Source organism: Pezoporus flaviventris, unplaced genomic scaffold, assembly GCF_033815535.1.
Source record: "Pezoporus flaviventris isolate CSIRO_AGI_PZ_B2104156 unplaced genomic scaffold, CSIRO_AGI_Pfla_v1 ptg000021l, whole genome shotgun sequence".
Classification (NCBI taxonomy): Eukaryota; Metazoa; Chordata; class Aves; order Psittaciformes; family Psittacidae; genus Pezoporus; species Pezoporus flaviventris.
The window spans coordinates 4,846,307-4,872,505 of record NW_026892569.1 but is presented as its reverse complement, the minus strand read 5'-3'; the positions used below and the strand labels follow the sequence as shown (position 1 = coordinate 4,872,505).

General features: G+C 42.7%; 1 protein-coding gene across 8 annotated transcripts in view; it reads left to right on the top strand.

The window, feature by feature from the left end:
* The window catches only part of MITF (melanocyte inducing transcription factor), a 98,664-nt gene that overhangs the window by 45,509 nt on the left and 26,956 nt on the right, over positions 1-26,199 (top strand). For all 8 annotated transcript variants that reach the window (XM_061455751.1, XM_061455755.1, XM_061455753.1 and 5 more), the window contains exon 2: positions 11,796-12,042. In XM_061455751.1, the coding sequence (XP_061311735.1) occupies positions 11,796-12,042 (247 nt within the window). The remainder of the gene's footprint in view (positions 1-11,795; positions 12,043-26,199) is intronic.

Genomic DNA, 26,199 nt, shown 5'->3' with positions numbered 1-26,199 from the left:
CACAGGTGTCTTCTACAGCGGACACCAGCAGTTCTCCATCCTCTCTGGTGTTACCTTGTCTGATACAGGCTGAGGCTGCTGCTTTTCTGCAGTGCTGGCCACTTGGGACATTAGGAGTGACTCATTCCCCTGGGCTCTTCTCTGTCCCATTGAGTTTAAATTCATCATAGAAATACCATATGATGGACCATATCCTGTTGTGCTTTGAAAGATCCTAATGGAGTTGTGGCAGCTCCCCAGAAGGATGAGCTGTTTTTCCTGAGCTGTGTTTTGAAACAATACAGAGCAAATCCAGCAGATACAAGTCAAGGAGAATTTTGCTGTGATTAAAGGGGTTATTTCCCAAAAGTGTCAATGGATCCAAGAACAGAGCCGTAGCAGAAGCATTAAGTACAGAGGTTTTGGGTCCCTAGAGAGGAGACCAAAGTGCTGATTTTGAAAAAAAATATGCGGGAATATGAAGAGGGATCCAGGAAAGCCCGTGAGCCATTTAGGTATGTAATCTGGTAATAACGTTAAATGCCGTCTCTTTATAAGGGAAGAAAAAGCAGTATAATCCTAATGTGGTGTGAGCTGAAGAAGGTGCCTCATGGCTATAGTAAATGCTGATAAGAGTTGGAGCGTGATTGGGGATCTGGAGTTGTTGAACGCTTTGCTTTTTTGAAAATGACAAAGCAGTGATCAACCAAGAGATTAATGGGAGCAGGGGGAGAGCAGGACCAGGAGGGTATGGTGTGAGTCCCCCCACTCACCCACTGTCGCACCACTCCTGACACTGTTGTGTGGGGTGATGTTGATGTTTCACCCTTTGCCTCCTCACCATTTTTAGCCCTAACAGTGCAGTGCCAGCCAGCTGGCTGGGGAAGCACGGAACAAAGCTCCATCTAGTGTGTAAAGGGAGAGGTCTGGGAGCTAGCAAAATAAGATGATGCCCTGCAGAAGATGGCTTTCCATAGCCAGTGTTAACGGAAGTTTTGTTGTGTTTTGGCTTTTTTTGGTAACCTGTGAATAGGATTGCACTTTGACTGTGCAAGTGTCAATTGAGTAAGTTTGGCATTCTGATAGCTAATGCTCATTTTGGGTACCCTGACGTGTAGAGAGGTTAATATTGGCTTTAATACAGTTGTAAGTAATCTGTAATTATAGGGAAAATTAAATATGTGTCCTTCTATTAAGATTAGGAATTGTATAGCCAGGTTATAGTTCTGTGAAGCAAAGGGACACAGGAGTATAATGATTGTATAATGATTGTATAAGGTGAACACTTTTAAGGTAGAATATCTGACTTCTTTGTACAATCTTAAGCTACTCGTTTTGGGGCTTTCCATGATTTCCAGCATGTTGGGAATATTGGGGATCCTTCTTCTGGAGGAGGATCAGGAGGAATTGAAGAAGGAGAATGAAGAGGAGGTGAAGTGTGCATCCAAAGCAGTAGGTCAAGGTGAGGGGATGGTTTCTGGTGCTGACCTTTCTGAACCAAGAAGTTAGAAGAAATGGGAGGGTCATTTTGCTCCCAGCAGCATGTTTGTCAAGGATTCATTTTGCAGGAGCACGCAGCTGAGCCATTATAATACAACTTTTTAGGGACAGCAATACTGTTGGCTGCTGGGCTCCAGCAAGTCTAGAACTATACATCGTTTTCAGGTGACGGTTGCTGCAGGTTTCAAAGCCTGGTTGACTATTATAGCACTGTATAGTCCTCTGCTGTAGCCTAAAATAACAGGAGGTGTGAACTGCTGCTCCACAGTAATGGTGGGTGCTCCGCAGGTACCTTGCCAAGGTCACAAATGTTAAATAAACCAGATTAAACAAAACCCTGTTGGGAGAATTCATGATTAACTATAGTCTTTGCAGGATTTATTCGTTATAAACTAAGCCCCTGCTTTTATTTTTTGTCCTAGTAACTAAGGCAGATGTGAACTTCAAGTCCAGTGAAACATTTTTTGGCTCTTGCTTCTGTTTACATGATTCAGGAGTCTGCAGTAGTTCCACAACAAATATAGCTTTGAACAGAAATAGCCATTCAAGTGCTATGCTTCTGGCAGTGCAGAACAGATTAAGAGGGTCTAAGAAAAAGGCTTGTAAATAGTTTTGAGTTGGCTGCTTTTGAGTGCTTTTTTTTTTTTCCCCCAAATATAAACCAATAGCTGTAATGTATTTTGACAAGTAAGAAGTGGTATTCCTGCAGCAAGTTGCATGGGCAGCGTGTCTCAGTTGTCATTAAGCTGTGCAAAACATAGACCATGCTGAACAGTTTTACTCTAAAATAGTTGTTTTCTAGAGCTGCAGCAGTGGAAGCTGAAATTTATCCCACCTTCTGTCTGTGCCATGAATACCCTGGGCAGCAAGACTGGTATATCTGTCCTGCAATTGCAGCATAAATGTCCAAGAGGTTGGTGAAGTAACTTGTTGCTGAATAAAGGCTTTACCCCCACCCTCAGCTGTTCAGCCTGCACAGTAAAACAATCCTCTTTGCCCCAATAACTCTTCCACAAACAGCAAAAAATGTTGAAGAACTATGAGCAGTCCTTAAGGACTCTGCTACTGAAGGTTGTTTAAAACATGGATGCTGAGGAATTGATTTCTGCAGTCTGGATAGTTGCTTTGTTAGAAAGAAAAGTTGCTAGAGACACTCCCTGATGTGATCAGGTCCTGTAATGAACAGCTTGCACTGTGGCTAGAGATCAAAGTGAGAGTTTGCATAATATCTGTCTGAGATTATTTTAATGTTTGAGTTCTTGCAGTAAAGTGTTAGGGGTTGGTTGGTTCCCTTGCACGTAAGTAGTCACTGTAAGGAGCAAGTCCTACACACTGATAACACTGACCCATCACGTGCCGAGCACTGAATTCACTTGGTGGTTTTCATTATGACTGTTTGGGGTTCTTAATCATTTAGAGCAAATCTTCCATAAACACTTTCCCTTTTCTGCTTCAGATCCTGTTTGCTGAGTATACCAGAGCCAGGATGTCATCTGTAGGAGATGAGACTTTGAGCTGTCTCCTTGTCTTTGGGAAGCATTGAACAGTGTTTTAACAGCGAAGTCAGAAAGCAGAAAACCTCGGGGGAAGAGAAGGTTTTAGGCTGGGAAAATGAACATGAGCAGGCAGTGTGCGCTTGCAGCCCAGAAAGCCAGCTGTATCCTGGGCTGCATCAAAAGGAGCGTGACCAGCAGGTCGAAGGAGGTGATCCTGCCCCTCTACTCTGCTCTCATGAGACCTCACCTGGAGTATTGTGTGCAGTTCTGGTGTTCTCAACATAAAAAGGACATGGAACTGTTGGAACAAGTCCAGAGAAGGGCCACGAGGATGATCAGGGGACTGGAGCACCTCCCGTCTGAGAAAGTTGGGGCTGTTCAGCTTGGAGAAGAGAAGGCTGCATGGAGACCTCATAGCAGCCTTCCAGTATCTGAAGGGGGCCTATAGGGATGCTGGGGAGGGACTCTTCTTTAGGGACTGTAGTGATAGGATAAGGGGTAACGGGTTAAAACTTAAACAGGGGAAGTTTAGATTGGATATAAGGAAGAAATTCTTTCCTGTAAGGGTGGTGAGGCACTGGAATGGGTTGCCCAGGAAGGTTGTGAATGCTCCATCCCTGGCAGTGTTCAAGGCCAGGTTGGACAAAGCCTTGGGTGAGATGGTTTAGTGTGAGGTGTCCCTGCCCATGGCAGGGGGGTTGGAACTGGATGATCTTAAGGTCCTGTCCAACCCTAACGATTCTATGATTTTATGGGAATTGCTGGGTCACAGTAAGCCTCGAGGAGTGTGGTGGCTCTTTGGCTGGGAGGGAATCTGAACATGTGAATGATGGATTCACAAGCTGTGAACACAATATGTTGGGTCTTGTTTTCTGCAGGGCTGCCTCTGTGAATAAACTTGCTATCCAACTATGTAAGTGACAGATAATTTCTAAACCAAGGTACGTTGTAAAGGTGATGTGGAGTCAGATGTGGCTACTTTGTAGTTGCAAAGTACTGAAGTGTGGTGATCATACATCATCTTCCCTCTCAGAGACAGCATTATCTTCTCTATTGACCCAGCTGAAAGGAGGTAAATTCCATATTACAAAACCATGAACTACAGAGGTTGTTGGTGAAGTGTTATCTCCTCCCTTTTATCACCTCTTGGTTGCTTTAGCTATCTGGCTCTTTGTTTCGCAAGTGTGCATGGAGCTCTTTAGAGAGGGAAGTACCCATAGATGTGGTGTCTGAAAAATGTTCAAAAAGCCTTTGACAAGGTCAGCTTTTCAAGTGAAAGGAATCTGCCTATGCCTGCCTTTTTTTTTTTTCCTTTTATTATTTTTTTTAAGCCCGTGATGGCTTTGAAAGTTTAAGGAAGAGCACAAACCAGTACTGGGTGGTGTAGACAGCTACCTTTTAAATTCCTTTTAACCCTTCATTGAACGTTTTGAGGAGTTTGAGGTATTTGTGTGTGTAGGTGTCTTTTACCTGCCTGCTCCTTTCTGCCCAAGGGATTCAGTCTGTGTTTGCAGAGTGAAATTGTGTGTGCACCATCATACTGAGTCTCTGTACCGTTACGATTGCATGTCTAGGTCTTGAGATGCACCTCTAATGGTTCCTAGTTGGAGGTTCACCTAGGTTAACCTTGTATGTGAAGGAGTTAAGTCCCAGAAAACAAATTAGTTGTGCACCCACCTTTGGTCTTTTTGGTGATAAAGATCGTGAGAAAACTGTGCTGTTACAGACAGCCCTTATCCGCTTCTCTGATGGCATTAATGGCCTGTTTACACCCCTTTTAATTAATGAATGGGAGAAGTGCTTTCAACACCACCCCATGTCTTTCGGGGGGCTGTCTGCAGGAGGTACAGTGAGGGTGGTTCAGCACCTGGGCACGGGTCTGAGCATCACACTCAACCCCATGCGAGTGCTGAGCATTTATCATAGGATACCAGGTTGGAAGTGACCTCAAGGCTTGTCACAGACCCACACCTTGCTCCCGGCTGTCTTCATCAGGACTTTGTGCAATAATCTGATGCAGGTGAGACAAGATGTAGCGAGATGCGGACACTGAGCTTCTGGGCTGGTTTGGAGTCTTTGTGGTACCTGAAGACCTTGTGTGTGGCTGCCTCAATCCCTCCTTGGTAGGTGCTGGATTGCACAGGTCTGCAGTGCTGGCAGCCACTGGGTGCTGCTGCCGGTGTTGCTGCTCCATGGGGATTGGATTTGCCAGCTCCTTATCTGGAGCCACTCCTAGAGACAGCCTGCCTGGAGGCTGCTTGACTTTAGCTGGAGGGTGCTCAGCAAAAGCCCTTGGACACAAGATTCAGGGGCAGGTGGAAGCTGTTAGAGTTGAGATGTTCATGCCCTGCTCCTCTTACAGCTTCTAAGTGGCGTTTTCACAGAGCGATGGCACTGTGAGCAGATTGTGTGATCGACTTGTTGTGATGGAGGTTGTGTTTGGGAGCTAACAATTCCATGTCTGGGAGCTGGCCACTGCCTTCTGCACAGCCGCAGCAGCTGTGGCAGAGCAGCTGAGGGAATGATGGGGACTTTCAGGAGAAGGAGACTTGTAAAATTCTCCATGTTTAAAAAGAAACAAACCCCAGACCATTTAAGTATATATTATTATATATATTATCTTTTATATAGATATATATGTATTTATCAGAAGAAGATATATATATATCCCATACACTCAGATAGGATATATATATATATATATATATATCTATCTCCTGAAACTTCATGTTAAACATATATTTGGGCTAATGGAGTTCAGGTTAGGCGTAAAAAGCCTTGGTGCATTGCAGCGATTATTATATGGAACTCTGAAGATACTCCAGGTTTGCAATTATTCATCTCCCTTTTAACAGGAGTGGTAGTAAAGGATTGTAAAATGTGACCTTTGCAGCTTCTAGGTTGAACCTCTTTAGTTTTACCTTGTTCCTTAATCTGTTGGTTACCAAGCTTTCCTTCCAAGCTATACTGCAGGCTGTGTCCCCAAGTAAATGGGCATTCAAGCAGATCAACTTATGGCATTTTATTAAGTCAACACTCATGCAAAAGCCACCTCCAGAGCTTAATAATTATTTACTGAGTGCTCCTGGGTCATGAGAGAGGTTTTCATTAAGTTCTCAAAGCATTATGTTCAGCCGCTTGTGAACGTGGGCTTTAAAGACAGAAAGAAAAATGGAAAACTACTAAATGGTGTACAGCTACTTAAAAAATTCTTAGCTGAGGATTAAATGGTTTTGTTTGTGTGGTTGGGTTTTGTTGGGGTTTGGCTTTTTTTTCTTCTTTGCCCCAAAGACAAGTGCATCCACTGCATTCATTGGGTTTGTAATTCACCCTTTAGCTCCTGGGGAGTAGATCTGCACAGCGGACATTTTCTTCCTTCTGCAGACCAGGTGCACACGAGGCATTCAGGTAGATGGATGGATGCCCTCTGGGCTGCGAGTTGTTCTGTGGGTGAATCCCGTTGTGCAGGGCAAAGCGGTGCTGGTGCAGGTCAGGGTACATGAGCACAGGAGGAACACGATGCTTACCTTGATGCTGGAGCAGATGCAGCAGCAGGCAGTGTGTCTCTTTAAACATGTAACCTTCAACCGCAGAAGCCTTCATTCACAAAGAAGCCTGAACTGTCGTACTTGCTTTGTTATAAAGGCTGATAAAGGTCCCCACACCGTTTATGCAATTGCTCTTTCCTTGGCATGTAAGGACATAGGAGGGTGCCAGCTGTTGGCGTTGGGCTTTTTTTACATTGATACTTTAAGCAGTGCCAGGCAGTTGGTGCAGTGAGCAGAGGGCTGCTGTAACCCACAATCAATTATTACATTTTAGGAATGAAGTACCAAGTGCTCCAGGGAAAATGCTGTACCAGTTGGAATCCCTTACCTTGGCTGATGATGGGGGAGAAGAGACTGTGCAGGGGATCATTTTGTTGTTTGTGGATTTTTGAGGGGTTTGGATTTGGTTGGTTCCTTCTTGTGTTTATTTATATTTCTTTTTCCCTTTGGTGGTATTCTCTTTTCTGTCACCCCTCTGTAGCAATCAGTGATGCTGGCTGGCAGGTTAGATGCTGTTAAGAGTGCTGTTGCTTCACTCACATACGTGATACTGGCAACAAAAAGTTTCTTGAGGTTTTATTGCTTGGTAGAGACTGAAAACAGAATCTGGACAGGTAAACTTTAGTTTTGAAGGAACTCTTGTGGTCATTGAACAGGAGGGGTGTTGGAATGGGAGCTGAGCTGTGGTCTCCTCTGATAATACCTTCTGGAGGTCAAACCAAGCATTTGAGTTGTAACATTGGCAACTTCTCATCTGCATTTTTCAAAGATCAGGATAGTTCTGTGCTAATGTCAGGTACTTACATGTCTTGCTTTTCTCTAAATGATTATGTATGGGATAAGGGTAAGACATAAAGCAAGCATTTAAATCCTGTGTTATTTCTTACCTCTGAGATCTGGTGCAGCTCTGGATTTCTTGAGGTGCAAAATCTGCTTTTCTTGGCTGATTTTTCTGTGGACTAATCCATTAACAACCAGTTGTCATGAATGGAGGAGAGGAACAGCATCCATCTTTTGTGCCATTTCTTTGCCTAGAGCAGAGTAATTGATCCTGCCCAGGGCAAGTGGTTTTGAAAGCTCTTTATTTATTTTTAATGCATTTTATTTTATTCTTGTTCATCTTCGGGGTTTGAAGCAGCTTTGGAGTTGAGGAGTTGATCTGTGGTTTTAGTTACTGTCATTTGTGAAACCTTACATTGGAGGCTTTTCTTCTTTTCTTAAATCTATATCAGTAATTAAAAAGCAAAGCTGAATTAAAGAACATTTCCCAATTCAAAATCTGCAGAGAAGTTTCTTAATAAATACACAGCTAATGGGAAGTGATGTTTGTAAACCAGACAACCCCTGTAAATAAGGCATGTGAACCAGAGAACTTGGCTGATCAATTTATAAGAGCCTGAAAACAAACTGACCAACACAGATGAGTTTGCCTTTTTGCCCAAGGAAACAGAGATAAAGTAATCAGTACACATCTGGGAAGGTAGATTAGGCTCTACAAGGGATGATGTCTGTAGTCTCTTGAGTTGCTGGCAACAAAATCAAACTTGATTTTAATCTGATCGGTTGCCTTTTATTATGCAATGACCATCTGCATTATAAGCTGTGTATGCAGTAACTAACATTTCCCAGGCATCTGTGCACAGGATATGTAATTTAAACTTATTTAATAAAACGTTATCACTTCATGATTAATTGGATCGGCACATGACACTCACAACTAATAACCCTCAGTTTGTATTACACTGTGCTTATTAGACTGCTAATGGATAACCGGTTTAATCATACGGCAATTAAAAGGATGAGTCGGTTTCATTTATTGCAATTAAATGGTATCCATAAAGCGTGTTTGCAGGAAGTATCTAAATCGCATCGTGTATCAGTTGTGTGTGTGGGCTCTACTGACTACATAATCTGGGGGTGAATCAGCTCATGTATGGGAGTTCTGAATCCACATGTCCAGGTCCTGGATTGTACTGCGGTGCATGGCACCGACCTGGATTGTGGGTGAAGCAGCACATAAAGGTCAAGAACCTTTAAACATACTATTTTCAAAGCTCTTCTGATGAGGCCTTTGATAGAGCAATTCTTGAGTTGCCTTTTTTGATTGGAAAACTGACTTTCTGGCAAACCTTCCGTTTGCTCTCAGGATGGTATGTGGTAACAAAACCCAAACCATCTTCCATTCCACCTTGGAGCTTTGCATGGGAGACAGGAGCAGACATGGTGGGGAAGGGAAGCTGGGCGGGAGGATGTCCTGTGTTACAGAGAATGAGTTCCAGTTTCGCACATTTGATCAGTGCTGCTCATGGTGACTGTACGAGTGCTGGTATGGTGAGACCGCCCTGCCCATGGGATAAGTTTTACAGTTCCCAGGGGATAAATAACAGGAAAGCTTTGTGGCAGGAGCTGTCCTGTGTTTGTTCAGTTTCCTTTGCAGCACTTGTGACAGAAGCATCTGGCCAGGCAGGCAGGTGTTGTGCAGCAGCTTTTATCCCAGATGAAAGCGTTATTTGGACTCAAATGGGTTGGTGGCAGTAGCTGTGGTGCTGCGAGCTCTGCCTCCATTCAGGGCTTTAGCACCTCTATAACTGTGTGAGATTATAATGTGCACAAATAGAGAACGGTGTGTCTGTTGAGCTCACAGCTCTTTTGTAGCTACACTGGTTTCCAGCTTCTGCTCTGAAATAAGGATGAAGAGGACATTCAGTAGTCTCAAGCTTTTTCTTCCCTCTGATCTGACCACCATAAATCTGGTGTTCTGGATGGATGTGAAGAAGATCAGACTCTTCTTCCCCTTACTGATGTCTCCTTTTTTGATATTTGTTTAAAAAGTGCATTGCCTGACCTTGCATTCTCTTCCAAATTACAGCTAAGCCAGTTTTCCCAGTAAATAATAAAAATATTGGGCAGAACTGCGAAAGAAATAAAGCCTGGAAGTGCCTCTGCCCATTGGGAAAGAATTTGGCAGAACAGCATTTTTTTGGAACTTGTTTTGTAGACTCATAGAATCAGCTAGGTTGGAAAAGACCTTTAAGATCATTGAGTCCAACCATTACCCCAGGACTTTCTTTGAAAGCCACAATGCTTGAAGCTCTTGTTGACAATTTTGAATGAACAGGAGAGCCCTGAATCACCTGCAGGAAGCTGTAAGGATGGCTGTTGGTGTGGGTAGGTGCAGTAATAGATAGGGTCGCTGGCAGGGCCTGTTTGAAATGCCGTGGAAATAATTTCTTCTTTCTTCTCCTTTCATTCCCTAGCGGTTTAGTGTATGGGAAGGCTCTTTTGAGATGGTTTTCATCACGCTTGTCTTTGGTAGGCGGAGAAACAGTTCAGGATGAAAGAAGGTGGGAGGAACTGCTGGGTTACCAACTTTGCAGCATTAGGTATCTGTACAAAATGCCAGTAGCGCACAAATGAGAATCCTGCTTAGCGTGATACAAAATCAGCTTTTCCTCAGTGCAAGGAGAATGAATCCTTCCTTAGAAGCAGCATTTGAGTGCCTTTTTTCACTCGTCTATTACACCTGTCTCCTAAGTGGGGTGCACAGCAATATTGGTGGGCAACAAAAAACATGAGCACTTCAGTAATACATGGATATAACTCATAAATAAATCAATATACATGTATTGGGGATGCATGTTCCAACATTATTTTTCTGGTGTGGGTGCGTGATTAACTCTAACTATTGCGGTGATGGAAATAAAGCATCTCCTTGGTTTGCAAACGTGCAAGCCAGGAAACAACGCTGCTGGGTTTAGATGTGAGAATGCTTTGCCCTTAATTGAAAGGGCGGTGTTTTTCGCAAGTATCACAGTCAATGACTTGTCTTGAGCAGCTAATTAGTACGATTATTCCACAGCTGCATTAGTTTCACCACAAAGGTTTTCTCTTGTTTTATCAAAAGGATCAGTGTCTCTGTGAATGCTTCAACCTGACAGGTCTTAAATAGCAAGATGGTCCCCTGCCTCCCTGCCCCCAGAATGTGTGCTCTGGAAAAGCAGAGTTTGATCTCTTGGGGGAGTAAGTGTGGGTTCTCTTTTTCGTTTCTACTCTGAACTGTTTTCAGCATCAGCCCTAAACAAAGCTGGAAAGCTTCCAGTGGCACTGGCTTTGGTTGCTGAAGCACAAGTTGGTGCCTGCAGGCACCTGCGAGGCCTGGGAGGGATGCTGGCTCCTGGGGCTCCATTGCAAGCTGTCCTGTCAGCATCCTGCAGGTAGCACCTGAACACTGGAGCCATAGGTGGGGTTAGTGCTGCCTTCCCCAGGCATGGCCCTGCATCATTATATCCTAATGAGCCTGCTCCTTCCATGGGCTGATGGCAATCCACTGCTGCAATCAGAATCAGAACCCAAATACCCGGAATTACACGCACTGTAGCACTGTCTTATATGGAGTCACATATTCTTGACCAATTCCAACATCCTTCCCACGAAGGCTGTGTAGCTTGGTATTTGAATACTCTGGTTGCTTCATGCTACAGAAATGCATCATAAATAGATTTTAGTTCTGAGGGCTAACAAAATGGTGTGTTGCTTCAGGTGAAGTCCCATGGTTTGTCCCTTGCTGTTTGGTATGAAGCTCTGCTTGCCAGTGGCTTAGAAATGCCTCTTAGGTTGTGAAGCCGTGCAGCTTGGGCCAGCCAGCTTTCTAAAGTATGACTGAAATAAAGCCATTATTGTTGTTTATTCTGCCTGTTCTTGTACCTTGCTGTGCTTAGAAGGTGCTGGTAGGCCTGAAGTGGGAGTTGGGGATTTTTAGTGGGTGTCTGGTTTCTGACTGTGAAGAGTGTTCCCACCAGAAATCCAGCCCTGAGGTAGTGTTGTGCAGAAACCAACTGAAATTGGTTATGTTGTGTTTTATTTTAGCTATCTGGTTTTGAGCGAGATCATTAGACCTGCAGTGTTATCTATACCTATCATTAGACTTGCTACAGCCTTTTATTGCTTTGTAAGAAAAGAAATATGAGTGTTTGCTGCTGTCTGTAAAAGCATTACTTTTTCTTGTGGGTGGTTGCTGTAAAAATTGAAAGAGCAAATAGCTCTTTACCGCTGGATATTGGTGTTTGGAAGTGGATAGCTGCAGTCAAGTTAAGGCAGCCTAATGTGGCTGCTAAGTACCTGAAGTAGGTCGGCTCCGCGTTCCCCCTTGCATTGTGCAGCATATCCTCACCCATCCCGCCCCACGTTCCGGTGTAAATTCTGCAAGCTGTGAGTGCCGGAGCCGCGATCCCGCTTGTGAAGCTGAGCTATCTTTCTTTTGGTCTTCCCACAGCAATTCCGAGCATCCTGGCGCTTCCAAGCCTCCCTTAAGCTCCTCCAGCATGACCTCACGAATCCTGCTACGACAGCAGCTCATGCGTGAGCAGATGCAGGAGCAGGAGCGTCGGGAGCAGCAGCAGAAGCAGCAAGCAGCCCAGTTCATGCAGCAGCGGGTACCCGTCAGCCAGACACCTGCCATCAACGTCAGCGTCCCCACCAGCCTGCCCCCCGCCACCCAGGTGCCCATGGAGGTCCTCAAGGTACGCCAGTCTCTGCCTTTCTGTTCAGGAGCTCTCGCTCAACCTAGTTTATGCAACAGGGACATGGTTATAGGGAGTTTTGGCGATTAAAGTTTCCAGATAAGCTCCGCTCTGGCTTCGTTTGCAACTTATTTTGGTGTCCTGAGAGTGAAGAATGGGAAAACTTGTGAAAAAGTGTGTGTAACTTTTGGTTTTGTTTAAACTTTGAGATCCCGGGAGGGAGGTGTTGTTACAAAACTAAGGTTTCCATCATTTTCCCTTTGGAAAACGCTTCTCCATCTTTCTAGTCCTTAAATAATTTTCCAAAAGAAGAAACTGTTAATAGATGTTCAAATCAGTATTTTGTTTTTTAAAACAAAACATTGAAATATTTTTGTAAAATGGTGTCAAAACTATAGGCAAAAGAGCCTTGCAAAAAGCCTTAATCTGAAATATGGGTGAGTTTCCAGCCCCTTGCAATGAGCCTTTGTAATCCTTTTTTGCTTAAACGACTTGTTTGCTATTAGTAGCTTTGGATTCCTTGTCCAACTGGAAACCGTAGGAGCTTGTTAGTATCCCTCTGTCAAAAGGGATGTAGCTTGCTAATTACTCGGAGGAAAGGTGAACAGCTATAAGAAAACAGATCGCTTAATGCACTGGTTAAGTCTGAGTAGAGTAAAGCAACGTGGAATGTGGTAGTAAAAGAATGCAAAACGTTTTGGAGAAATTTTCTAACATATTTAATGAAAATAAATAACTCTTAGCTCTAAAGAGTTACCTGCTTGCTCTGCATTATTGTTGAATCCTTTTATTACATTCTGATGTTTAGTGACCGCTTTTAGTCAGTAAACATATTCTTACTGGGTAAGTTAATTGAGCTTGGTTACAACCCACTTGTAGTTTGCTCATGGCTGTTATGTATCAGTGATGCGTATTCAAAGAACTGGTTTAAAATAGACTTGCAGACACAGGATTGCGAGGCAGTTTGTGAGCTGGGTGTATGGAGGAAATGTAGGGAGCCTTTATTTCTTGAATCTGCATTATGGTATTGTCTTGACAGTGGCGAAACTAATACTTAGTTGAGATGCGGGGGCCATGCTCAAGTGTGGTCTATGATCAAGGAGCAAAAAGGCAACAGTTGAATTTTGAATTCTCTCCCTATATATACATCTCCATTAAAAATCAAATGAGTGTGTGTGATATGCGTATAGTAAGGAGTCTGAAATTGACTGGGAAGAGCTATTTTGTGTAATGTTTATGCATACACACTATGTTTGTGTATGACAATTTATTAAGCTCGTTTCTAGGTTGTGCCACTGTAGTTACACTACTTCAAATCCAGCAGATGTGTAGGTGCTGTGGAATAGTTTTAATTTGTAATGCACTCGGTTAAAGAAGCATATGTTACATTTTTTACATCCTTTCATCCTAATACCTTATGATGTCAATTTTAGGTTGTTTTTTTTTAAGCCCCTCTGAGCACTTGTAGGAAAGTCTTTATTTTCTGTGATATTTTACTATTAAAGAAGAAATGTAATGTCTTGAAGAAGCATCAGCAGTTGTCTGTTGCCTCTTTATATGTGGGAAGAGGGGAGGCAGCCTTTATTTCTGAGGGTTGAAATAAAGGTGATGCTTGGTTATTACAAATGGGGTTACTAGGAACTTGCTTGTACAATTTGTATGCAAATCTCTGACCTGCTAGAGCATGGGGAGGGAACTTCATGGGAAGGACTTGAACCTGAATGCTCTTTAGGACTGCAAAAGAAGCATCTGTCCCATTTCCTCCTGGTGGAGAAGGGTCTCCTGGAAAGAGCGAGGACACCTCCCCTGCATTTGACTTTAGTCCAAATGACCCCGTAGAGCAAAAATGTAAGAGAATGTGTGCTTAACTGGCATGTAAATTAAAAGTAATAACTGGTAACTACTACCTTTTGTTGACAGAGAGTTTTGCATTGAAGGTGATGGTTGTGGAAATGCGAGCTTCCTACTGGAACAGAATAATGCTTGTCTGTATTTACATAAGTAACAGTCAAAATCAGCTAAAACAAGTTCTCTTGGTCTCTGCTCATGGAAGAGAGACTGCTTTGCATAGGTTCGCTGCTTGTGGTTTTGGTGGGAGAAAGCAGGTGAAGATTCATCCTTTCGTTGATAAAAGTGGACCAGTTCTGTACAAAAAAATAGGTAGTACAAAATACCAGGGATGAAGTCATGATCTTACTGTAAATTGACCAGCAAGAGCAGGATTTGGCTAAGGGATCCATGTAATTTTGTTTGGTGGGTTTTGTTTAGTTTTGTTTTGCTTTGTTTTTCTTTGGTTTTGTTCATTTTAAATAGGTTATTTGGCTCAAAAGATGAGATTAACAATAAATCAGGGTCCTCCTGGTGCCGATGCGCTGACAGCCGGCTCTCCCTCCAGTAACAAAGTACAAGTGACATCATTTCCCTGCAGCTGCTTTTCACACTTCAGTTGTTTTTTAGCTGTAGACAAATTTTCCGTATGAGCTGTAGAGAAGTTTTAATTAGATAAATAGGGAACTAAGTTGGTAACTTTATTATCCAGATGGTCTGGATTTAGTGACCTTAAAGAATGAGAGACACAAAAAGGGCATTTTTACACTTTGAGAAATGTTAATCTGCAAGGCAACTCTCTTTTGAAAAGGTCTGTTTGAATCAGTCGTACTTCGCAAACACCTAAGACCAAATGTAATAGCTGTTTTTGTTGTTGTTTTTGCTTGCTTGGCATTTAGCATCAAAAAAAGCCCATACCAAGGCTCTTGAATTTGTCATCATTTAGTGTTTTTTAATTACATTGTGTGACTTGCCTTTCTCCCCTGCCTCTGAATGTGAGGAGAATAATACTTGCATGGCTGAAGCTGGTAGTTTGGAATAAATAGTTTAAAAAGGAGCCAAAGGTGTTAATGAGCTTGGTTTTTTATATTTGTTTTCCAAATAATCATTCAGAAATAATGCAGAAAGAAAGAGAAATACATATGAATCTCTGTCACATTGAACAGGAATCTCCAAATTACATAATGTGGTACGTTTAAAGACATATGCATAAATAGGATTTAATTTTCTTGAGTAATGACTTATTGCATCAGTCGTCTGCCACGTAATGTCGCTTGGCAAGGTAGGAAATGACCTGTTGGAATTCAAATTTTGTGTTGCTTTGTGCACCCTAATTAGAAGGTGGGCTAGGTCTAAGTCATTTGGAACAGTATCTCTTTGAATCTAATAGCCAAAGGAAGATTGGTACTGCTTTCAGTTATCATTCTGCAGAGTTGATGTTAGCTTCACAGATGTACAGGCTGGTTTATCTCTAAGCACCTTCTCATCCATCTCGTGTTGGTAGTTGAGGACCACCACTACAGGGATGTCACAAGAGTTTCTTCGCTTCTGCTTCAATTCAGCTTCTTGCTCTGCCTTAGAAATAGGAGCGTATAACATAAAATATTGGTCGTTGGAGCAGTTCTGAGCTCTAGCAATGTTGGATGAGGATCTGTTCCTGAGGTACAAAGTAAGTTTATATTTTTGTAAGGGTTAAATTATTTTCAAAGAGTTCAGCTTAAGATGTCTTCAGTTGTTTTATGGAGGTGCTTCTTCCATGCAGGTATATTTTAGCCTTGTATACTTAATTGGTGTTAAGAAGCTGTTCTTTTTGTTGTTGTTGATTGCAGTTATTCTCTTGTCTGGTATGAGTCCTTACCTATGGGAGCAGAAGCACCACTGCAGATCTCGACTTCAGTATCCCAGAGCTGATGTTTGGGAACTGATTGCTGCATTTCTCTAAGCAGGGGTAGCCCAGGACTGGACGGAGGTCATGCGTCAGGTCCCTGTCTGTAGTCAGTGAGACCTGGTAATGGGTTAGTCCTTTTGCTCTTCAATCATCCATTTGCAAAACACCACTGCTACTAATCCCACAATTTGTGGAGTTAAATTTGTTAAAGGTGGTGAAATCCTTGGCTATTAGAAATCAAGAGAATACACGCTTGGTTTGTGGTGAAGCTGGTCTGTTAACCTGCTTCCCCATAGTTATTTTGGACCTCATGTGTTACTGTCTTCCTGCTTGGTATTGTGGAATTAGCTGGTCTCCTGTAGTCCTAGCAGCTGTCTGTTGACAGTTATTTAGAGAGCATCTCCTGTTGGTGTGATAGAGTTGCTTGGTTCTGCTTTTCATGCCTTTTGTGCCCTCTTGCCTGCTCCCAGCCTCCTTTCCTGTCAAGGAACTTGCAGGTTTCCTGTAAAGTGAATGATCTCCTGCCTGCTGAGTTACTGGTGGCAGCAGGACAGCTCCTTGCCTTTCTATAGCCTGGTCTGTAGGGTAGTTTTGAGTCTTCTGTGTCCGTCCAGGAAGCTGATGATAGGAATTTTTTGATCAGCAGGCAGAAACACTGATTTGCTTCAGAAATTCGGAGAAGGCTGAAGGAGGAGTAGACTCACCTGTTTGCTACTTGAGAGACGTGACAAAAACTTGAGTAGTAGCTGTGCTGTGTGGTTTATGTTGCTTTGCCTGATTTCTGGGTAAACGTTACAGTTCAGAGCAAGCATAACACAAACCTCTAAGTACTTTGGACCTGCCTGCCCAAAACACAGTGTGGCACTGCAGAAACTGAGACTGGTGTGAGCAGGCTTGTGACCTTCTTAGGAAGGGAAGCACTGGAGCATCACAGGAGTCAGGAAAGGAGACCCAGAATCCCACATCAGCCCACAGAACTGCAAATCGCTTCCTTTGGGAACATTACCAGTTCTTTCAGGATTGAAAATGTTACCGGTGGGCAGCTGACATCCAGCCCTCTGCACGTCTCACTAGGCAGTTGGAAGGTGGAAAATTGAGGTGAACACTTTCTCCTCTGTCTCCGCATGTTGTTTGCTGGCATTCTTCAGTTGGTGCATGGATGTGACACTTGTGCTGCCATGGTTGTAATGTGCTACACCAGGTCACAGTACAAGAGCTGATGGAAGCCTAAACTGGATGTATTGTGGTGAAATGGTATGGTGCCTGTCTGCCTCAGTCTGTCCCTGCTGTTGCATACTAATGCTTCTGAGGATGCGGTTGGTGTACATCCCCATCCTCTGGAGTGTCACCGTACCAAATGAACAACACAATAAGAAATCCGCTGGACCTCTCATGTCTCTTCCTCCCTATTTGTCTGTCACAGGGATTTAAGAATGCAACTCCTATTTCGGACAGGCATTGAGGTGGGAGATGCTTGCCTGAGAGCACTACATTGAATGCTGCTGCAAAGAACAGGCTCGAGGGCTGGGGTGAGAACCTGCAGTGGGTGTTTGCAGCATGAACTGGCATGTTCCTGCAGTGATGCAGTTGTCTTTTGGACACCATATAAATGCTGGGCATGTAATAAGATAAAAGCAGGTTTCCTGGCCAGCAGATTATATAATGGATCTGTTTCAGGATGCCAGCATCCCTTTTATCCCTGTTCCTGGAGACTGAGCAAACAGTTCTCTTGTTCCAGAGGATCTGGAGGGTTCTGGGTCCTGCTTTGGTGATCCACGGTTTGAGATCTCTTCTCTCTGGACATAGAATCTGTGCTCCTGCATAGTCCCTGCCCTTGCTAATGGGACAGTTCACCCCGAGATGTGACACGTATATAAAAACATATGTATGAAACTATAGGCTGCAACACCAGTTTTAATATTTGTTATTAACAGATTGCTAATAGTGTAGTTGCATACAACAGTGTTTATCATATGCTGGATATTTAAAAATCTGTTTTTCCAGAAGAACCCCACTTAGCATTCCCCCTGCCACACTGACTACAGTGGATAACTTTGTGGTAGATGTTAACTGCTCTTTTGGTGCTAGAACTGCAGCACTTTACTGCTGTGTCTTGTCATTGTGGCTTTTCTTCTTTCACCTGGGGTCCTAACCAAGCTGAAAGCTCTTCTTTTCAAAGCCTTAGAACCAGGTACTGCTTACTGGCTTTCCATTCTTGCTTTATTTTCCAGGAACTTTTTGCCCATCTCATGGCAGTGTTGTGGGCTGATCACTGATAGCAGAGCAGGTCTGTTTTTCTCTTCTTTAATGCTGTCCCATTGCTGTAGTTTGTGATCATATTTTCCCTCAAAGCAACATTTTCTGAGTGGACAGATGTGCAGCGCTGCTTGGGAGGGTGCAGGCGACCAGGCTGGCCTCTTGCCTTCACCCTTATGTCATTGTTCACTCAGACTTAAATGCACCACCACGATAAGCTCTTTGCATCAAATACCCTGTATTTGTTCGGTTTTGAAATGCCAAGCATGCCTTCTGGGTGGTGGTAATGACTATGGACATGTATCAAAAAAATACCTCCTCCTACTTCTTTTCCATGTGCTTATTACAGAGAGTGACCTGTGGTGGTAATGCAGCCCTGCTGAGCAGGGAAGGCTGTGCCGTTAGCAGTAGTATTCTTGGTGTAATAATTACCATAAAACTTCATTCTATGGGGGACTTATCTCAAAGTTCTGAAGAACAGGAACAATGGGATGCCAAGATAAACATGTGGTAGCATCTGCTGCAGCAAATGTGTGTTTGTGGACACTCTTATCTGATGAAGAGCTAATTTAATCTAACCTGACAATGGCAGACAGTAGTGTGTGCCCCTATGTTAAGTAAGTGTGTCTTGTATTTGCAGTTGAGAACTTAGATAAGTGATTTGCCAGGATTGGTGAACTACAGATAGAACATTTAACTAAGATTATTTACACTCAGTGGCTGTTGTATACTTAACTTCAGCCTACAGCAAATTCTTCATGAAGAAAAACTTGCATTTAACTACAGAGCCACTGAAGCCTGCCTTGTCTCCTTAGCCTTCACATAAGTAAAAGTATCTTTTAGGCCTTCAATCTTTTGCTTGCTTAGTGGGTTTAAAGCTGTTCCAAAACAAGCACTGAGTGCTTGATGTCTGTGGTTAGTAATAGAGGTAAAATGTAAACTGTTGCTTAACCCCTAGGTTATTAGATGTTAAAAATGCATGGAATTCAAGGGGGCAACATACTTCTGTGTGCAGGTATCTGACTGCTTGACTGCTACTGCAGAACGCTGCTTTCACCCTTCATCCTGAAAGTCCTTTACCTATGGATGCAGGTATGTGTGTTGTTTAGCTTTTGGTAGAAGTGTTGTTCCTAATGAAGATGTCTGATCTTTCTATCGTAGCTCTTCAGCTATGGTCACTGTGGCACAAAATACAGCTCCTGAAGTTGTAGCACAAACCGTGCTGCTGCTGAGTTGTGCTGCTGAGGAATTTCCTGGTCATATAATGCTTGAGAGCAGAGTGGGAAGGTAGCTGAAGAAGTGCTTCTTACGAGAGAGCAGTTGCCATGCAAGTTCACAGAGTAGTTGCCTGGTAGTTTGAAATAACATTTTTGATGTGGAGGAAGTAAGGATGTATTCACACAGAATGATGTAGGCATCTGGAAGTCCAAGCTCTGATCGTCTTGTAGAAGGTTCTTGGTGGTTTATGTCCTGGTTGGTGGTCTTGAGGGTTCACTGGCATGATAACAGCCACAAAGTTAAGGACAGCTTGCTAAGTTTGTTTTGTTACGGCTTCAAAGTGCTTCTTTTCAACGGTCTAGACATATTATCTGATGGCTGAATTACCAGACCTTGGGAAAATGGTGGTTCACCACGTGTCAGTGGCTGTTTTGGATCTGCAGAAGATGAGTTAATCTGCCTAAAGATTTGTAGGTGCCCATGTTCATGGGTATTAAACATATTGATGAGGCTCTGCAGCCCACCAGCTACCAGGTTTCAACAGCTTGTATTAAGATCTCTTCCAGTAAATGTTCATTCAAACCCCACCTTATTCCACTTTCCCAGTTGAGTCAAGGATGTTACGAAGAGGGTGATTGCAGTTCTGGTCATTGCAGTTGTGTTTGTTGAGTCCAGAGCTTAATAATGCAGAAACCGCTGCGCAGAGCCACACATGGTGCTGGAGAGCAGCAGGGTTAAGTGAGGGTCTAGGGAGGCCTCTGCTGACACTTTTGACAGACATTACATTTTAAATGTGAAAACTTCGATCTGCTTAAAGTAATCCTGTGGTATTATGTACACTCACAAGTATTTCAGTTCTTCAGCTACTTTGGCAGCATTATTCTCTGAGATGTTGAACCTGTGCAGTGAACGAATTCAAAGTGACAAGCTGGAGACATTCCTGCCATTCAAGAGAGGCTTAAGGAATTTCTTATTGGCTAAATTACAAATATGTAGCATTTTGCCCAGCACTGCATGGCAATTTCAACCTGCCTGACCGTGACAAGATTAGTGCTTTTCCTCCCCCTCCCCTGCAGTAATAATTTTTTCTCTTTCTAAATTAGATTAAGAAGTACCAGGCAGAGATGCAAAAGCTTGAAAGAGTAAAAAACAGCCTTACCTTGAATGATTCTGTCTGTCATTGGATTGGTTCCTTAATTAGCCCCGTGTCCTTTAACCTCTTGAGAAATAAGTAAGGGATAAATTTGGGGATAAAGACAAAGACGCCTGGAGATTTACCACACACCGCTAGGTAATTCATCGAGGAATGTTGGTAATTAGCCCTGCCTCTTTCCTTTCTGGCTCATTTAATAAAACTGGTTGATTTAAAATAATGCCTGCTGGTTCATTATCAACTACTTTAAGAGCCAAGTTATGAACTTGAAACAAAACCCAGTATTGTGCTGTCTGCAAAGGACCTGGAAAATGTGTTTTGTTTTGTATGTTTTAAACCCAGAAATCGTTAACAGTCCCACCATCAGTCTCCCCCACTTGATAATTATATATCAGCTTATTTGGATTGCCATGTTATGACTTGGGTGTATTTATTTCTAGTGTCTACTATTGAGAGGCATAGAGGAGGGGAAAAAAATTCCAAGATCCTGAAGAGTACATGTCAGATTGTGTTAAGAAAGCATGGCCTGATGGAATTCAGCTGAATATGGACGTTACAATAGTAGTAGTTGTCCAGCTGAGGAGTGGCTAACTGCTTTAACCCTTTATCTCTCAGAAATGAGTGCCAGCTACGTGTCTTGTTCTAGGCACAAAATGAGCCCTTTTAGTTATGCATCTCCTTGGTGCTTGTAGTAGAACTTTGTCCCTGTATTGAGGACTGAACTCATCTGCTTTATGTTTGCTTAGGGAAATATTCATGCAGAGTTCTTTCTTTTTCTTATAGATAGCAATAGCATTACTCAGAAATTAAATGAGAGGATCAGACTGTAACCGGATCAATACACTGCTGCCTTTGCACTTTTTTGGGAGAATATATCTATATGGCAGCTTCCAGTTTGAATTTGTAACATGAACAGTTGCTGGCCAGCAGATCTGGTTGGGTCTGTCTGTCTGAATTAAGGAATTAAGTTACTATTACTGTGAATCTTCCTTTAATAATGAGTGTCAGACTTGGATTGCAACACTTCTGGATCTGTTGTTGCCTAGAGGAAAAGCAGGCTGTGCTAGCTTAGCTTCCACTTAGGGTCAGCTTGCCAGATTTTGGATCCTTTAGAAGACTTTTTCTGACCCTCTCCTTTAACTCTTCAGTATTGTTTGGGACAGAGTTGGATATAGTGTTTCAGTGCAAGAAAAGAAAGCAAATCCTTGGAAATGTTGCTGTGACAGTCTTTATAGCGATTCTTTTGTTACCACCTAAAGAAATAGCTATCTGCCTTCAAACAGACAGAGCTCTGGGTATTGGGGTAACAGCTCAACCCTGTGTGTGTGTGCTTCACTAGAAGTGCTTCCATTGGCTGCCATTTACCCACTTGTTCATTGGGACTTGTTAATAAACTTTTATAATTTAAATTGACTTAGAACTGAGGAACATTTTTTCCAGCTTGCAATGATGTGGAGCAGAAAATTCAGTATCTAAAACAAACCCCAAAGTAACCAACCAAATCAAAAACCCAAAAAGCAAACCAAAAATCCCCTCAACAAACACAACTCCATTTAACATCACTGGTTTTGCCGTTAGTGTGTTCGTGCCAAATTCATAGTTTGGTTTTTCACATCGTATTCTTATCTTTTTAACGCACTGGAACAGTATTGCATTATAGAGCTCTGTGACTTAAGTGTCCTCGTCTTGCTGCGTATCGGTAGTTGAAGTTCCAATAGTTCTCTGAAATTCTTCGTTAATTTATACAATTCAAGCACTTTTTTTCCCCCTTTTGACCCTGATCACGAGCAGGATGTATTTCAACACCAGCGTTACAGCAATTAAACTGTGCATGAAATGGTCAGAAGTGCCGAGAGCTCATTCAGTATGTCATTCATGGCGCTGCACTTCCATAGTCTCTCAGCAGATGGCATTACAGTTTCCAAGAGCGCCTGTATGTATTGGGAAAGCTCTCAGTTGCTGGGAACTTGTCTTTCTAGACTATTCCTTTCACCAGTGGAGGCTTAAAAACTATTTGGGCACATTAATCGTGTTGTTTGCTTGTGTTATTGTATTTTATTTTTACCAGCTAATGTCCCAGAGGTACCTTTAAGCCATTACCCAGTTAAATGCTGTATGCAATAGTTATTACATGTGAAAACAAATTACTGCTAGAAGGTCTGTGAGAGGCAGGCTGCTTCTTTTAAATACACCTGCCACTGGCATCCAGTAGAAGTAATAAACTGAAGTGATAAAAACACTGAAGTGGTAAAACTGGAGCATGTTTTCCCTTTAACCTTCCCGATGCTCAAAGCTATGTAAGACACAACTGTGTTGTATTAAATTATACCACCCTTCCTGCTTTGTGCTGTAAATCCTGATTTTTGAAGACAATGTGAGAAAGAAAAATCATTTGAAGTAGTAAATGATGTCTTTCTGGGAAAAAAAAAAGTAGTAAATATTACTGTATTTCTGAATTAATGGGGCTTACACAACCCAGAGCCTTTAGGTGTTTCAAGCAACCCACCTACTTGAAGCCCTGGCTTCTGAGGACAGCATAAGTGTTCCCGACTTGGCTGGAATCTGTGTAATTTCTCCAAATGAACACATTGACATCAGCAGGAATGTGTCTGGTGCATTAAAGAAACTCGTGTTTCAAAGAGCTGTTTTGGAGCAGTGTAATCCTTTATCCCTCTATCTGTCTATCTGTCTGACTATCTGTCATCTGAACACAGAGTGCATTGGATCTGCTTGCCAGAAGGTGGTACAGTTCATGAGAGTGCAATGGATGCTGAACACTGGGAGCTGTTGCTGAAGCTGAGCTTGGAGTCTCAGCAGCAGCCAGGCACCTAAGCATCTTTAAAAGGGCTGGGGTAAGGGTTCATTGCCACAGGATGCAGAAAAACCCTGAGAGTGAGTTTCAGTTGCTGCTCCTTTCTTGTTACAATGAAAGACCTTGCCAGTAAACTGTTATATTAAAACATGCTGGGAGTGGTATCAATCCAGAAGTTATTCTGACCTGGAATCAAAAATTATTTGAGAGGAAGTTTATATGTCACTGGATGTGCATCAAGCTTTGTATTGCAAGGTTCTTTCCTAAAAACACCAGGAACATCATCCTAGTTGAAACCATCAAAATTCAGTTTATGGACTTCATGGTTGGCTATGACTTAAAACTTTCTGCTCTTTTCAGAGGAAAATATAAACAGGCAATTAATGGAAATTCTCTTTTGTTTCTTCTGGGTTTGGGGAGCCCTGGCTCAGGGGAGGTGATACTCTCAGGAAAGACTTATTCCACTTTACCTACACCAGCAATCCAGAGAGCCATTTCCCTCAACCAGAATCACTGTCCTGATAGCAGCTGCCTGATAAGCCTGTTTTTAGTGATACATCTGATTTGTGCTGGTGGGGCAGAGCTGCTTTTAGTGCTGGTACAGCCTTGTGCAAAGTAGGGCTGTTCTGGTGAAGTGATGTTAGCATTTCAGGAACTGCCTTGGTGTTAATTTCTGCCTTGTTAAACAGTGCTTTAAAGTTAATTCTTGTCCTGTTAAACAGAAAATTCTGAGAAGTGAGACCTCTGTTAAAAAAAATGGCAATCAGTTATATTATCCCAACTTCCTAATTGAAAAGTCATCCTTTGAGCAGTCAAATAGCTTTTTACTGTAGTATTAATTTGGCTATATTACCATTCTGCTTCTTGTCTTCCACAAAAACTATACTCTTCTGAAATACCACCGTAGCCTGGGTCTCAAAGAAACGATTTGTTCAGGGAGGGAGTAAAATGACCTTGAATGAGTCAGCATTTGCGTGTAGCAATTGTAAGCTTTCTGTCCTCTTTGCTCTCTAAAAGGAAATGAATTCGTACCACAGGCCCCATTCATTGCACAGTAGTTAATGGGCTTCATTCACATGAAAGTTCATATATTCCTTAAGGGTTCAGCCCTGCGTGGTTTGCTGTGTAAAAGGAAAAACACTATTTAATCGTGCTACTGCAGCTTGTCAAAAGAGTTTATCCTTTGGTAATATACATTGCCTTTTGAGGGAAGAAAAGTGGTGCCTTCTGCTTTAGAGTGCTGCTTATTCAGTAAGTGGTTGCTCTATGTGAAATGCCGCTTCCTATGTGGGTCACTGTTCAGAACGGCCTTCTGCCTTTCCCTGCAGTGTTTAATGTGAGTAATGAGGAAAAAGCTTCCAGCCAGGGCTTCTGCCTGCTCACAGGACTTGTCCTGAGAAAACCCTGCTCTCTGAACCTGCACTTCCCAAGAAAAGTTGAATTCCGTTTCCTGTGTTTAAAGGCGTTCGGCTGAGTTCAGGGTTTGATGACTCTACGTGGTCTGAGCGCACAGCATCTAGATGCTCTGCTTTGGATGTGAAGTGAGGAATGTGCTGACTGTTACTGGACCCAGGGAATAACTATTAGAGGAACACAGTTAATCCAACTTTGTGTTTTCTTCTCTAGCTCCTGATAACATTCATAAATGGCTGTTGCTACCAGCTGTCTATAAAGCAGTAGGCCACCAGATGGGGTAAAGCAGAAGCAGCTTTGGCTGTTAGTCAGTTCCTTATTTGTGCCCGTTTTATTGGGGGAGGAGGATTATGGGTCCATGATACACATGGCTGCACCAACATGTGTGTTTGTGGAGCCACGCTAAAAATTACGTGGGACTGCTGAGGCAGTTTGAGATCTAAAAAAAGGCCTGGTTTTTGGAAAGGTGACTTTTGTTTTATGATTTTTTTTTTAATCAGCTTAGTGGTTTTGATTGCCTGGGTCAGTGTAGCCCTGCAAACAGTGGTACCTGCATAGCTGAGGGGTAAGAGCAACAAGGTGGTGTGTGTGTGTGTGGTAGGGAAAGAACAAGCAGTTAAACATCAGCATTGGCACCCTCTCAGGCCAACTCTGCCTATAGAGTGGAGCAGCAATGTGATTTTGATGTAGATTCCCAGTTACCCCCACTTATTACATGTTAGCTTATTTTTGCCCAGTGCTGTTGATGATTACTGACTAGATTCTTGTCACAGAAAATTAAATAAGGAGACCTTGTGTTATCCAGCCGCTGCTGGGAGGTCAGTCTGTGAGAGCAGACGAGAATCAGCCTGACATCAATGGCTTGAAGGGCACACAGTGTTCTGAACTGTTCCTCTAGGGGGTCCCACATCTTGCACGCGCTGCTTGAGGATGGACAGCTAGCTGTGGTGTCCTTGGGACCAGCTGCAATTGTTAAACACATCTGCCGTCGTCAAACCTAACTGTTGGTTATCATGGATGTACTGGCATCTTCTCTGGCTCCTAGCAGATGTTAAACCCTCCCCAGCTTTCCCTTTTCCTCTTATTTCATTTAAAACAAACTCTATTTATTATGAGCTTCTTTGTATTTTTTGAAGCATTAAGATCGCTAAAAATACTTATTCCATCCTGTAAAGTAGTGACATGCTGAAGTGGGTTTATGTTTGAAGTTTAGAAAAGGGTGGGGAAGGTTGAGTTAGGATCTTGTTAATCCACGTTAATTTAGTTACCCAAGTTAATTCTTGAGTAGCTAAAACTTTGTGTATGTTGTCAGTCCATGATGAGAGGTGTGTTACAAAGTACTTGTCGTGTTGTTTGTACTTTTTCAGTGTTAAAAGGAGATACATGATTTTTTGCATAAATAAATATGGCTTTAGTGGAAGCTCCTGTGCCTATTTCCCTTTGTGAACATAGTCCTGTTCTTGTAATAGCATTTGAAAGGTTATGTTGGCGTGAGTCAAGTGCGGTTTAGAATAGGATTCTTCTGAGACCAAGCCTGGAGGCCCTGAATTTCTCTCTCAAAAGACGTTTTGATCTTCTGACAAAACTATT